The sequence below is a fragment of the Meles meles genome, chromosome 4 (assembly GCF_922984935.1).
Source record: "Meles meles chromosome 4, mMelMel3.1 paternal haplotype, whole genome shotgun sequence".
In the NCBI taxonomy this organism is placed as follows: Eukaryota; Metazoa; Chordata; class Mammalia; order Carnivora; family Mustelidae; genus Meles; species Meles meles.
The window spans coordinates 32,706,696-32,722,051 of record NC_060069.1 but is presented as its reverse complement, the minus strand read 5'-3'; the positions used below and the strand labels follow the sequence as shown (position 1 = coordinate 32,722,051).

Genomic DNA, 15,356 nt, shown 5'->3' with positions numbered 1-15,356 from the left:
TCTCTCACTCTTTCTGTCAAATAAATAAATAAAACTTTTTTAAAATCAATAAACAAAAAAAAATTTAAAGCAATTCCTAAGTATTGAAAATAAAATGCACTGAGTCTAATTATATATCCAGTTAGCAGCATAAGCACACAGAAACTATTTTGAGTAACTTTTAAAAACAATGGTTGGACTATACATAGTATAGCAGCAAAATAACAACCAACCAGAACAAAACAAAAAACTTTTAACTATTTTCAGTAATTATATCATTTGTGGCAACATTGGTATTGCTATTCTGAGCACTGTGGGATAGAGCAAAGAGAACAGAATATAACATAATTACTATCATCCCCAGTGACTTTGAGAACTAGCAGTGGGAAAACGGAGATATACATATGTAAAACAGCATAAGGAAAAATGCCAGAGTCCTGAACGTGAACTAGAACTACCGGAATAAACTCATAGTATATTTTGACTTTAAAAACAAAAAGTACCCCACATAAATATTTCCCTGATACACCCACTAAGAAGGCCTTTATAAACAGTGATGATCTCGGTGGCAAGCGCTCTCCAGTACCCATACCGCCCCACCAAAAGAACCAAGGCTTCTTGGACAAACAGCTCCAGGTCTGGAGCAGGAAATGTACCAGATGAGCCTGGAACACTTTCTTGCGCTAGACAGAATTTATCCAAAAACAAACAAACAAACAAAAAACTCATGTCAAAATTATTTGGAAATCAACCTGAACATGTTCATATTACTTAGAGGTTGAACAATCTGAAAATCAAAAGAATAAAAGCTAGGGGCACCTGGGTGGCTCAGTCATTAAGCTTCTGCCTTCAGTTCAGGTCAAGATCTCAGGGTCCTGGGATAGAGCTCCACATGGGGCTCCTTGCTCAGCAGGTAGCCTGTTTCTCCCTCTCCCACTCTCCCTGCTTGTGTTGCCTCTCTCACTGTATTTCTCTCTGTCAAATAAATAAATAAAATCTTTTAAAAAATAAAATAAAATAAAAATTTAAAAAAATAAAAGCTAACATGAATTCAAACCATCAAATGCTGGTATTCTTGACTTTATAATGATATTTTTTTTTAAATTTTTTTTAAGTTATATCTGATAAGGAACTTGTATCTAGAATATATAAACTCTTGCAACCAATAATAATTTCAAAAATCTAATTTTAAAAAAGGCAAAAAAGAGAGCCACCTGGATGGTTCAGTCAGTTAAGTGTCTGCCTTCAGCTCAGAGCATGATCTCAGGGTCCTGGGATGGAGTCCCATATCAGGCTCCCTGCTCAGTAGGGAGTCTGTTTCTCCCTTTCCCTCTGTTCCTCCCCCTGCTAGTGCTCTCTCTCTTTCTCTCAAAACAAATAAAATAAGAAAAAAATCTTTAAAAAATAGTAATAAAAAATAAAAATAGGCAAAAGATGTGAATAGCTATTTCTCCAAGGGAGATATATGAAGCATATGAAAATATACCCGTAATTATTAGTATTCAGGAAAATGCAAATCAAAACCACAGCTGCTAGGAAGGTTGTAAAAAGAAAAAAAGTTAGACAATAGTAAGTGTTGGTAAGGGTGTGGTGAAATCAGAACTCACATACACTGCTGGTGGGAACGTGAAATGGTGCAGCCACTGTGGGAAATCGCCTGGCATTCCTCAAATGGTTCAATATAGAGCTGCCATATGATCCAGCAACTAACTCCCTTCCCAGATACACATTAACAGAAAGGAGAACATATGTCCACACAAAGACCTGTACACAAATGTTTACAGCAGCATTATTCATCACAGCATGTGCATCAGCACACGAATGAAAAACAAAATGAGTACACCCACCGAATGGGAGAGTATTGGGCCAGAAAAAGTAATGAGGTAGTGACCCACACTACAGTACAGATGAACATCCAAAATAGTTAAGCTAAATAAAAGAAGCCAGTCTAAAAAGCCAACCTCATATTCTGTGACTCCACCGACTGTAGGTTTAGAATGGGGAAATTACTACAGAGACAGAAAGCAGACGAGTTACTGAGGGCTGAGAGGGCAGGAGACAGAGCAATGACAGCTAAAGGATACAGAGCCTCTTTCTGGCATGACCACAGTACTCTAAAACTAACTGGGATGGCTGCACATAATGTGAATATATAAAAGTCCCTGAATTGTACTTTTAAACGGATGAAGTAGATGGTATGTGAATTTTATCTCCAATCCATTTTAAAATAATGTAAGAAATATAAAATAGTAATGATAAAATTACTATATCCCATTTTGCAACCCCTGATCAACAGATCGGAGCATTTAGCAACAGCACTGTGAAACGAAAGAGCCACACATCAAGGCCTCCTGCCAGATGATAACCCATAACCCATGAAGGAGACTTGCCAAAAATGCTGCACCTTTGTTTGGTTAAGCCTCTAAACCTCATTACCTGTTTACAGAAAAGACAGAGGAAAAGGGAACACGGTGAAGACACCACAGGGATGAAACAGTAAAATCTCTAAGGCTGTCGGAAACTGTTAAGACAAGCAATCCAGTCTTTGACACACAAATTGCAAGGGAGGAAAAAAGAGAGAGATGAAGGGAAAGCTATAAACACAAAGAAACTTAAAAGACATGACAACTAATTTCAACTTATGAAACTTATCTGGATCCTCAGTGGTTTTTTCTGTTTTTTTTTTTTTGTTTTGATTTGGTTTTCTGTTGTTGTTTTTGCTTTTAAGTGTAAAAAAGAAAACCACTTAGGACATTTGAGACAACTGAAATTTTAACAATGGCTGGATATGTAGTATGAAGGAATTATTCTTAATTTTTTAGAATTTTTTCCTATCGTTTAGAGAGTCTTACCTAAACTCTTATTAAAATATGAGGTACTGAGGGGTGCCTGGGTGGCTCAGTAGGTCAAGCATCTGCCTTCTGCTCAGGTCATGATCCTGGCGACCCAGGATCAAGCCCTACATCGGGCTCCCTGCTCAGCAGGAGTCTGCTTCTCCCTCTCCCTCTGCTCCTTCCTGGCCCGTGCTCACTCTCTCTCACTCTCTCAAATAAATAAAAATCTTCTTTAAAAAATATGAGTTACTGAGGTCTTACTTCAAAGAATAGGAGTGAGAGAAGTAGATGGACAAAATTAGCCATGGGTTGATGGCTGGGGGTAGATGATGGCTTTAGGAGGGTTCAGAATAGTCTGCTATTTTCTGTATTTTTAAAAACTCTAGGGGCGCCTGGGTGGCTCAGTGGGTTAAGCCCTCTGCCTTCGACTCAGGTCATGATCTCAGGGGTCCTGGAATCAAGACCCGCATCGGGTTCTCTGCTTAGCGGGGAGCCTGCTTACCCCCCTCTCTCTCTGCCTGCCTCTCTACCTACTTGTGATCTCTGTCAAATAAATAAATAAAATCTTTAAAATAAATAAATAAATAATAAAATAAAAACTCTAATAAAACATGTCTTTAAAATCTCAGATAAGCTTAAAAAAAAGGAAAACAAAAAGAATCCACTACTATAATAAATAGCTATTAAGAAAATACTATACTTGAGACATCCCTAATCAGGCATTCGTTCATCCCCAGAGTAGGTATAGAGACAATATTTAAGATGTGGTTATTATAATCCCAGCAGGAAGCACTGAAGACATTTTGAAAAATTGTATTAATACCATTGTTGTTATAATTGAATGGTCGTTCTCTACCCTTTTCTTCTGAGCTATAATAAAACATACCTGAGTGCCTGACCTCTCTGTAGGTCTCTGAAAGTGAATATTCTACTGCATGAGGCAGTATATATAGGGACACCTGGGTGGCTCAGCCAGTTGAGCAGCGAAGTCTTGGCTGACTTGTTACAAGTGCTAAGCCCACACTGACACACCATGATTACCCAAAGTCCATTAAGGCTCACTCTTGGTATTATATATTCTATGGGTTTTGACAAAAATAATGTATCCGCTCATATAGTATCATTCAGAACACTATCACTGCCCTAAAAACCCTCTATATTCTGTCTATTCATCCTTTCTTCCCCAAAGTCCTTGACAAACACTTCCAAACACTTTTTAAATCTGACCAAAACAGACTGGAATGAGCATTTTCAGTCCTCAAGGAAAAAAATCCCCATTAGAGTCTATGGTATTAATACCAGTCCCTTTAAGGTTGTATTAACAGCTTCTCTCCCTTCAGATTACTGATGTTTCTAACAATTCACCAATGCATACTTCCTAAAAATTGTTTTCTGGGCTTTTTATTTTTGCAACGTAGTCACAATTCATTTTTTTGGCAGTACTATCCTTTTGTCCTCTGCTTGGACTGACATCAACACTTTAAAAAGTCCAAATCCAATAAGAGAACCCAATTTGTTTTCTGCAGTTGTCAAAGGGCAAATCTGAACTTTGCACAGTGCCTTTTATTTTCCATCTGCACATTTTAACAATGTAACTTATAAACCTCTAAAGAAAACATCTGTTGACTTCTGACCTATGTCTCCATCCTGCTGTTTTTAAATAACTGGTTAAAAACTTCTCTCCCATCATTTAGAAAACAGATTATCTTGAAAAATGATAGAAAAGAAAAAAGTGAACCATCTCACAGAAAGTCTTCAGAGCTTTGTGGCATTCCAGCTAGTTAAAACAGGAAAAAATAAATAATTCACTGTAATTATCCCAATTAAGAGATAGCAAATAAAGATAAAACTTGAGTTGTATTCTATCTTCAGAAAATGAAGGAGGCCATAAGATTTTCCTTAAGTAGATTTTAGAAAAATTTGAAAAGCAAAATATTTTAAGACCTGAGAGCTCATGTTTGTCAAGTTCTATGGATCAATCCATTTCAAGCTTCAGTCCTAGGTATGATGCACTCTTCCATCAAGCCCAGCATCCCCGAAATGGCAGGTTCTAATTTTCTGACCCAGAGGAAAGGATGATACAAGATGCACAATTACCTTTGATTTTTCTTCATTTTCTCTATAAAATTCTGCCATCTGTTCTTCCTGTTCTTCAATAACATCTTTAAGGGTGTCTACCTGGTAGATCAAATTGTTCTTCTCATTGTCTAACTGTGCGTTGGAAACCATGGCCTTCTTGTATTTTTCTTCCACTTCGGACAAAGACTCCTAAATGAAAGTCACAGCCATCAGCCTGATATCTAAAATATGTTCATCGCTTATATGTAGTATAACAGGAAATATAGCACTGGCACAAACACATGAAGATGCATTTTTGCAAAATGCAAATGGTTGGGGGAACACCTGGTTTAGTAACATGCACATGAAACAGAGGATGATAATAAGCCAATTATGCCAGGATAAGAACTTTATGTGCTCTCTGCTATCCAAGAAAACAATATCAAGCAGCAGTGCAGCCTCTGAAAGAAGAAAAGGTATGCAGACCACATATAATTGTGAAGAGTCATTAAATGAAAAAGTATCAGTGTTTTCAGAAATGTTACTCTTGTTTTTAACAACAAGCTCTTCGGTATTCAGAATGCAATGACAGAACAAAATACAGCCTCTCTTCACACAAGTAAACTTTATTCTCGTTTGAATTTTGCTACTTTCCAGACATCTGTTTTCAGTACTTTCTTGTTCTGTATAATAATGCTAATGTAAAGGCATAAGCATTTTTTCTAACAATTATTCAAATTCTGGTCATTCTTACATAAGCAAGCAATACAAAAATGATTTAAAAAAGAGCAAAAACAACAAAAAGAGCAACAACAAAATTCCTGAACTTTTATCTAATTCAAACTTTTCTGCTTAAAACAGGTTACAGGTCTATTTTTTTTTAAAGAATTCTATTTTTTAATAACTATCTAATTTGGTTTGATTACTACTATCTAATTTGGTAGATTATTACTACCTACTAACAGTTTTTAAGGCAAAAAGAAAAAACATTTGGAGCACCTGGGTGGCTCAGTTGGTGAAGCATCTGCCTTCGGCTCAGGTCATGATCCCAGGGTCTTGGGATCGAGCCCCACACTGGGGTCCCTGCTCAGTGGAGAGCCTGCTTCTCCCTCTCCTTCTGCCCCTACCTCCTGCTTGTGCTCTCTCTCGCTCTTGATCTCTCTCACTCTAACTCAAATAAATAAAATCTTAAAAGAAAAAACATTTCACATAAAAAAAGGCATTACTTTTAGAAATAGTTTTTAAAAATACTAATGTTTGCATCAACATGGACAGGACTGGGGGAGATTATGCTGAGTGAAATAAGTCAAGCAGAGAGTCAATTATATGGTTTCGCTTATTTGTGGAGCATAAGGAATAACACGAAGGACATGGGGAGATAGAGAGGAGAAGTGAGTTGGGTGAAATCGGAGGGGGAGATGAACCATGAGAGACTGTGGACTCTCAGAAACAAACTGAGGGTTTTGGAGGGGGGACTGGGGGAATGGGTGAGCCTGGTGGTGGGTATTATGGAGGGCACGTATTGCACAGAACACTGTGTGTGGTGGATAAACAATGAATCTTAGAACACTGAAAAAAATTAAATTAAATTAAAAAAATACTAATGTAAATGTTCAACAAACCAAGATCAAAGATATAGAACTGACAGTCCAAAACCCTTACATTTGTGATCAACTGACTCTTGACAAGGGTACCCAAACAACTCAATGGGAAAGGAATAGTTTTTCAACAAATGGTGTTGGGACAGCAGGACATCCACATGCAAAAGAATAAAGTTGATTCCTACATCACACTGTACACAAAAATAACCTCAAAATGGATCAGAGACCTAAACGCAGGAGCTAAAATTCTAAAATTCTTCAAAAAAAAAAAAACAGCATTAAATCTTCATGAGCCTAGAGTAGACAGGAGTAGTTTTCCTAGATACAGTACCAAAACTACTATCAACAGAAAACTTCATCAAAATTAAAAACTTTTGTGGCACAAACAGTACCATCAAGAAAGCATTAAAAAAAAAAAAAAAAAAGACAACCCACACAATGGGAGAGAATATTTGTAAATCTTTTATCTGATTAGGGACTTGTACCCAAAATATATAAAGAACTCATAACAACATTAAAAAGACAAGAATTCAATTTAAAAATGGGTGAGGATCTGGACAGAAATTTCTCCAAATAGGATATGCAAATGGTCAATATGTGCATGAAGATGGGCACAACATTGTTAATAATTAAGAAATGCACATCAGAACCACAATGAGAGGGGTGCCTGGGTGGCTCAGTGGGTTGGGCCTCTGCCTTCGGCTCGGGTTGTGATCTCAGGGTCCTGGGATCAAGTCCCGCATTGGGCTCTCTGTTCAGAGGCCAGCTTGCTTCCCCCACCCCCCGCCTGCCTCTCCGCCTACTTGTGATCTCTCTCTGTCAAATAAATAAATAAAATCTTTAAAAAACCCACACACACAATGAGATGCCACGTCAGACTTACTATGATGGCTATGGTTTAAAAAAAAAAACAACACAATATTAACAAGTGTTGGTGAGGATGTGGAAAAACTAGAAGCCTCATACATTGTTGGGGAGAATGCAAAATGCTGCAGCTGCTTTGGAAAACAGTTTGACAATTCCTCAAAATGTTAAATATATTGTTACCCTATGACCCAGGGTTGTCTTCCTAGGTATCTATCTAGGAGAAATGAAAAGGTATGTCCATACAAAAATGTGTACACAAATGTTCATAGCAACATTCTTCATAACACCCAAAACTGGAAACAGCCTAAATGTCCATCAACTGACACATAAGCAAAATGCGGTAAATCCATACATTGCAATAGTAACCAGTTGTGACAGATAAACAGAGAGACAGAAAGGAAGGAAGAAAGGAAGGAAGATTGTTACAACGTGGATGAATCTTGAAAACATTATGCCAACTGAAGTGAATCGCAAAAGACTACATATTATATGATTCCATTTATATGAAATGTCCAGAATAGGCAAATCCACAGAGACAGAAAGTAGATTAGTGGTTACCCAGGGCTGGGTGTGGAAGAGGAAGAGGAAGGGTGAGGAATGACTGCTAATTAGTACAGGGTTTCTTTATAGGGTAATGAAAGCATTCTAAAACAGGGTTGCGGTGATGATTGTGCAACATTGTGACTATGCTAAAAACCACTTGAATGGTGTACACTTTAAATGGGTAAATTTTACAATATGTGAAGTATATCTCAGTAAAGATACACACACGGTAAGAATGCTTCACAAACCAGGGCTGTATTTATAGGCAACATTTATACCATGATTGGGAACAAATATAACCCAAATAAAAAATAGAAGCAAAGTCATTGTATAATGGTTTAAATATAGTGGGATCCTAATATAATACAGAATTTAGAATGATTCTGATCCCCTGAGAAGGGCTAGTAGCATTAAAAAAGTCTTCCTCACAGCTCAGTCCCACAGAAGATGAGACATAACTTCATGAACATCAGAATCTTAGATAGTTTCACAATAGATGGAAAAACACAATATTTAACAATAAATTTGATGTAGCAGTTATGGCATGTACCTTCTTTGAACAACAGACCATGGAAGATGGTTTTAAATTTATGTCAAGGTAGTTTTAATTAGTTCAATCTAGCTTATATAGTGGTATCTATCAGGAATTAGTTTTACTTAAATGTGTCTAAGGCAGTGATTCTGCAATGTAGACTCTAGACTAGCAGCAACAGCATTAGGGTAAACGTGCAAATTTTCAACCACATCCCAGACCCACTGAATGAGAAAATCCTGGAGTAGGGTCTGGCACCCTGTGATTTAACAAAACCCCGGTGGTTCCGCATGAAGGCTAAAATGAGGAAAAGCACCCCAAAGATTGCCTCACTTAATCAAGAACAATGTCATAAGCCATGATCCAGTATCCTTTTTTAATAGGATACATTCACACCATTGCACTTGATCACCGATCAGACCATTTTTTAAACAATTTTTCTTCCACTTAAAAAAGTCATTTCAAGGATAAATATAACCTGAAGTCAAGCTCAATTATATGGTGACCAGGAATTATGAAAAGGTGGGGGGTTGGGGAAAAAAGGGAGGTGTGGGGAGGATGGATGAAACAGACAAGGAGATTAAGAGTACACATATCATGTTGAGCACTGGATAATGTAGAGAATTCTTTTATTATGTTGTACACCTAAAACTGATACAGCACCATATGTTATATTTCAATAAAATAAATAAACATAAAAATAAATAAAATGCATCTCTTCTAAATGAGAAAAATAAAGCAGGAGACACCATTGTATATCACAATGTAATTTTTCCTTTACTCTGGATATGCTTAAAACTTGCACTGAACTCGGATATATTTAATGTATTTCTTAAAAGTTTTTCTTAACATGGTATCATTTATGTGAGGAACATTAGGTCTTGCCTTTTTCCCTTAAAAAAAGGAGATCTTGTATCTGTTTGGTCTCAAATAAATTTAATCTGTTCTTCTGTATCTTTCAAAGAATATAATAAATGGTAGATCTAAAATATAAGAAAAAATGCTTTACATAAAATAAAAAGCAAGTAAGAATGCCTCTGAATCACTTGCTTGTTTTCCTGACACATATTTTCAGTATGAGTGTATTTACTTAATATATAGGGTTTGTTCCCTTGATCCAAGATATTACCAAAGTCTTATCTCTAAAACCTTAAAAGGAGATTAAATCCTGAAGTTTAGAGACAATTAAAACTAACTGAGCACATCTGCATACTACCTCTGTAATTCTCCTGATGTTTACTGATAGCCTCACGCTGCTGTATCAGCGGCCTCCACCCTACCTTCACAGACACTCTCCATAGGACTTCCTAACATTTTTGGTCCTGAGTTTTAACCATAAGTTCCTTACAGACAATAATCATCCACATGAAGCTTCTGACTGGTAACTGGGCTACTTCACATCATGCCAGGGAAGCTGATGAAAGCCTTGCCCATTAGGCCTATGCTTCGTCCTTTGGGCATAACCTGAATCACCTTCCTGAATGCCTTACTTATGTGATTTTAGAGGCCTGATGTGTATTTTCAAATAGGGACATGACCGTGTTCAGGAAAACTTTTAGTTTCCTCATATTAGATTTGAACTTCATAATAAAACATGGGGAAGAGCATGGATAACCCAGGACAACCAAACTGTCTGCCTCAATTGGACACTTAAATATTGAAAACTGGGCAGCCTTCCTTGCTTGGAAAAGATTTAGGCCCATTTAAATTTACCTCCAAATTCTTTAAAGCACTAAATCTGTTTAATTCTTCTTAACCTATAGTTTAAAAAGGGAAAAGAAGAAGAAACAAAACAAAAACACAGGCCTCCTACCTCAGGGTCCTTCCTCCAAAAGGAGTATTTATAGTAATACACTTGTAGATGTTTTCTTCCTCCTGCTTTTAATACTGACTGAATTTGGTGACAGAAATAGGCAATACTCTCTCATTTAGCAGGGAAGAATTTTAAGGTCTCATTTTCAATTAAAAAAAAATGTGTGTGTATACACCACACACACCCACACCCACACCCACACACATACACATACACACACATATACAGTCAGAATAATTTTTAAGAGTTTGCCCAATTGGATTTTGTATGGCTAAGACATAAGGGACATGCAAGAATTTTACCAGGTTTAAAAACTTGAAGACATAATATCTTTTACTGAATATTCCATACTAAACATTTAGACATAAGCAGAGACTGAAAGTTCACCTTTCCTATGCATTGCAGGTTAAGCACATGCTTGAAAGACAAACACTTGTTAGTAAAGCTCTGTGCACTGAGGTTAACAGGACTTGTGAAACCAACATTACCCAACCCTTCTACGTACAGATGTAGCATGCTTGGGCTGCAGAATGGGCCCTGATACCTTTAGTTCTTTAAGCCCTTGCATGTATCTCCCTTCTACATCCTGTATCTGGTCCTTAAGGTCATAGATATCCTGCAGGACATAGGAATGAACCATTGCATAAAACCATGCACAAACATATCTCAAGTCTCAAAGATCCAGATGAAAATGTGAACTACTTTTGCATATTCCAGACTAAAAGCAGAGAAATCAAAGTAAACAAGCATAACTGCCACTCCAAACCATGGAAGAGGGCAAACAGGTCAGGGTATGTGGGGCTGGAGAAGGTCGGGAGTAATCAACTAAAGTGTTCAATATTTTCTTGGCATTAACATGTGTTGAAACAGCTTTAGCAAAGGGGGGTGTATATGGAAAAAAGATGTATAAATTATAATATTTTTAACATGTAATATTAAAATTTTTATAAATCATTCAAATAATTAACATAATGCTTCACCTAGAACTAGTAAAATGCAGTAAATTAATTATAAGCAGAAATTTTAATGACTCATGCAAAAGTTTTTAAAACTGTAATAAATGGATATGACCCAAGTTGCCTTTTAATGACATGCCTACCAACCACAATTAATTTGGGAGAAAGTAAAGGGAAGGAAGTTCAACACCAACATTTTAAACATTACATCAAATGAGAGAGTCTACGCTGAGGATGCCATTTAAATGAGAAAAGAGCACCTGCTCCAAATGTTACCATAATCCTTAAAAGTAAAACAGGTCAAATTTTAAATGGAAAATACAGTCTTCCTTATACCTGACCCTGCTACATACAATCTACTCAGATACTTGATTTAAGGAGAAAAAAACTGCTGTGGTTATTTTCCCTAAGTACCATTCTGCAACAGAGATAGGACGAATTCTCCAAGGACAGTGACATACACTTCCCCTGACCCTCTTCATTCCCTCCTTAGTAGGTTTGTCTGTCTTCTGCTCATTGATTCATTCAACAGACATCGAAGGGCTACAAGGAGCTGAGTGTGAGGATACAACTCTCACTTTCTTTAAGGAAGTCAAGTCATTCTCTTAAAGAAGCAATAAAAGGAAACAGCAAGCACAAGCTAAGCTATGAGGCTGGAGAGCCTGGTCCTCCTGTGTTCTGTCCCACTGAAGGCAAGAGTTTATCTTACTCAACTCTGCACCCCCAGCACCTACGCCTGGTACTTAGTAAGAGCTTGGTAAATACTGATACTTGCAAAGTCATGCCATGTCGGCCTGGCGCAGCTCTCCTTCCTCCCGACTGCCACTGCTACAGACCTCCCCACCTCTAGCCACTGGCCTACTTTTATAGGCTGCCCACCTCATAAGCCGGGCTCCTGCTCCAACCCACTGGTACCCCAGTCCCCACATCCTCCTCACTGCGTCAGCACCACGGAACCCCACATTCGGTCCTCCTCCATCTGCACCCTGGGCATTCCTCTCGCCCACTCAGGCACTCTGCTCCTCGGTCACCCTCTCTTCCTTTGCCTTCCTGTCCTCTCTCTACTGGCTCAAGTCAAGCAATAAAAATAATAATCAAGCCCGCCTTTGAAAGAAAACAAAACCTCTTAGCCTCCTATCTCTCTCTACTATTGACCAATCAATTCCAGTATTCTCTTCAGAGCAAGTTTCCTGCATCTTCTTCCATCACAGTTTTGACTTCACTATTCAGCCACAGCGTACTGCTCCCCTCACCTCCAGTGCTTCCTCCAATCTAGGGTCACTCTTTATGAATGCAAATCAGATACTCTCAACTCCCCTTTTTAATATCCCACAGTTGTCAGGGGAAAACCAAATGCATTCTAGGCTCCCATACATGAGGCTTTGTGGACTGGGCCACGACTACTTCCTGGTCTACCCCCTCACCCCACTCTCCTCCTCACTTCTCATCCTACCCTCGGGCAAATGTACTATACAGAGAACCCTTCAGGTTCTCTGAAGTTCTGAGAAAGGCTATGCCCTTCAACTATGCCTGGTTCATTTGTATTCTACCTTCATACCTTAGCTCAGAGTGTGTCCCCTCTGAAAAGCCTTTTGTTATCTCTCTTCCTAGTCCAACGTAGCTGACCCATCTCTGAATTGCCTTAATAGCCCTATTCTGGCTACGACTTAGTATCACACAACTTGGTTTTCCTGGTTTCTATCAGTTTGTCTTCCCTATGAAACAGTGAACTCCTGAAGTTCACAGTATGTTTCACAGCCTGAATCTCTGGGGCCAAGGGCTCAATAAATGTTGAGTGAGTGAATGAATGAATGAATGTAGTTTTTATTACTACACTTCCCCCATTGCTCAAAAATAGCAAGTTCAGCAAATAGACATTCAAATACATTTTGAAAGTCCTCACTTTTCAAATAAAAAGGTTAATAAGACGGGGACTCAACCCAAGGGACTCAACTCGGGTATTTCTCTTAACCCAAATATCACTACACTGATCATGGAAAATTGAGAGATAACTATATTTAAGCAGCCAAGTAATACCATAATGGCTCAAAAGACTGACAATTTCAAGAGTCTGACTCCTTGCATATCCATATATTTTCCATTTAAAATATGGCCAATTATTTCTGAGAGAATTACTTTACATACATTAACAAGTTTTTTGGCATCTGTAAATTAGCAGAGCTCATTCCAATATCATCAAATGTTCAGGAAAGAGAACAGAAAAATGAATTAACTAATCTCCTTCCTTTCAGACCTGAGTCACATTCTTGAACTGTCTTTAACGATTTTTTTTAAAGAACTCATAGTCCTTTTCTTTCTACTACGTCACATTAAATGTTAAATAGTTCCAGTATACTATACCACAAAGAAGTCGAAAAACAGTTTTGAAAAAGCAAACCGAAGACTGCAGTTTACCCGCAATTCACTTAATGAGGTGTCTGGATCTACTAAGCTGCTGGTGTCTCCACTCCCTCGTCTGGATGAGTTTCCACTTAGAGGGGTTGTTGCTGAGGCAGAATTCCGAGATGAAGGCTGGAGAAAGAGGAAGAGGACACATCTAAGTCTTCTTTCTTTCCAAATACCTTTGCCGTAGAAACTAAAAATGGGCTCGGGGTGGGATGTGGATGAGAAGGTGCAGACAGTGTAGACTGCTGCGGGAAGAAGGTATCCAGAGAAGAGCCCAGGCATACTACGCATAACTTTGTTCACTTCAACACTTTACTGGAATCTAGAATTCATAATAACAAAGGAAATAGTTTGTGTGCAAGTTGTTTTCTCAGTTTACCTTTGCTATATCGTAAACAACAGTGGGGGGGTGAGCACATCAGATTAATTTAAAACAGTTCAGGACTTATAAATGGTAGGCTGATTAGCAGTCCTGAGTTCCTGAAGCTGCTTCTTTAGAATCTTTTCTTTTTCTAATACTTGGATAGAGCTGGAAACAAAATTGGCAGCTCGAGCAAACTGTGTATCACTATGAATTTAGACTGCTAGTCCCACAGTTAGTTTAAATGTGAGATTATGCTACTGGATTAATAAATGACACAGACCTATGCTGTCCGATACAGCAGCCATTAGCCATGGGTGGCTACTTAGCATCTGACATATGGCTAGTACAAACTTGTAACATACATAACCAGATTTCAAAGGCTTTGCCTGGAAAAAAAGAATGTAAAGTATCTCATTAATACTTTTTCACATAGATTACATTGACATATTTGGGTTAAATAAAATATACTATTTAAATAAATTTTACCTATTTCTTTTAACTGTTTTAATAAGGCTACTAGAAAATTTAAACTCAACATATATGTGGGGTACATTTGTGGCTTGCACTACATCTCTATCAGACAGAGCTGGTGTATCTTTTTTGGATATAGCATGAAATTAATCCTGATAATTTCCCAAAGATGACTTTCTAAAAATATTCTAGAAGTTAGAGACCTTAACACAAAACAACTCTTAGAAAAGGTTATTTTACCTCAAAAAAAAAAAAAAAATTAAGTATGGGGGGGGACCTTCAGAGTTTGCCACCACCATTCCTAAAGACACTTCATTTTCAGTGTTTAATGGCCTCTTCTCAGGATCAAATTCTAGGGAATGAAAATCGAAAGAGCAGCCAAAAGCTTAAGTGACATTCAAGGAAATAAAATGCAGTGTCTTTTCTCCTCCCAGTGCTTCACATGATTCAACCTCAGAGGAATTTGGGGGGTCAAGGACAGGAAATAGATGAAGAAAGGAAGAGTAGCTCCACCAGTTCAAATGTAGTAAAATAATGAAATAGCAATAGAAATTAAGTTTAATTGACCTTGAGAATCTAATTCCCTTAGGAATTTATGTACTCACCCTTGTGTAATTTTCAGCATACTGTTTGTCAGATTTTTCATCCAACTAGAAAAGAACAGAGATAAAAATCAGTAAAGATGCTTAGCATGCTGGGGGGTTTTGAGGAAAAAAAGAAGTGACCTCATTTGAGTTCTCCAAGTTCAACTGATGTTTGGAACCTAAAAGTAAACATACTGAAACTGAAATAAAAGTTGAGACACATAAGACAAAATATCAAGAACTTTCATTCTTATCCTAAGGATGACATGCGGTAAGCAAGCTGTCCTTATGCAGAAGTTTAGAATTTGCAGATTTTCTTTTCATGATATTTGAAACATGTTAAAGAAA

General features: G+C 37.7%; 1 protein-coding gene across 10 annotated transcripts in view; it reads right to left on the bottom strand.

Annotated features, from left to right (window-relative positions):
* The window catches only part of LRRFIP2 (LRR binding FLII interacting protein 2), a 108,925-nt gene that overhangs the window by 23,268 nt on the left and 70,301 nt on the right, over positions 1 to 15,356 (bottom strand). For 7 of the 10 annotated variants that reach the window (XM_046003838.1, XM_046003828.1, XM_046003831.1 and 4 more), the window contains 4 exons: positions 15,030 to 15,074; positions 13,599 to 13,715; positions 10,772 to 10,843; positions 4,911 to 5,081 (listed from right to left, as the gene is read on the bottom strand). In XM_046003838.1, coding sequence (XP_045859794.1) covers positions 4,911 to 5,081; positions 10,772 to 10,843; positions 13,599 to 13,715; positions 15,030 to 15,074 — 405 coding nt within the window. The remainder of the gene's footprint in view (positions 1 to 4,910; positions 5,082 to 10,771; positions 10,844 to 13,598; positions 13,716 to 15,029; positions 15,075 to 15,356) is intronic. The other 3 variants (XM_046003832.1, XM_046003834.1, XM_046003836.1) reach the window with 1 other exon arrangement.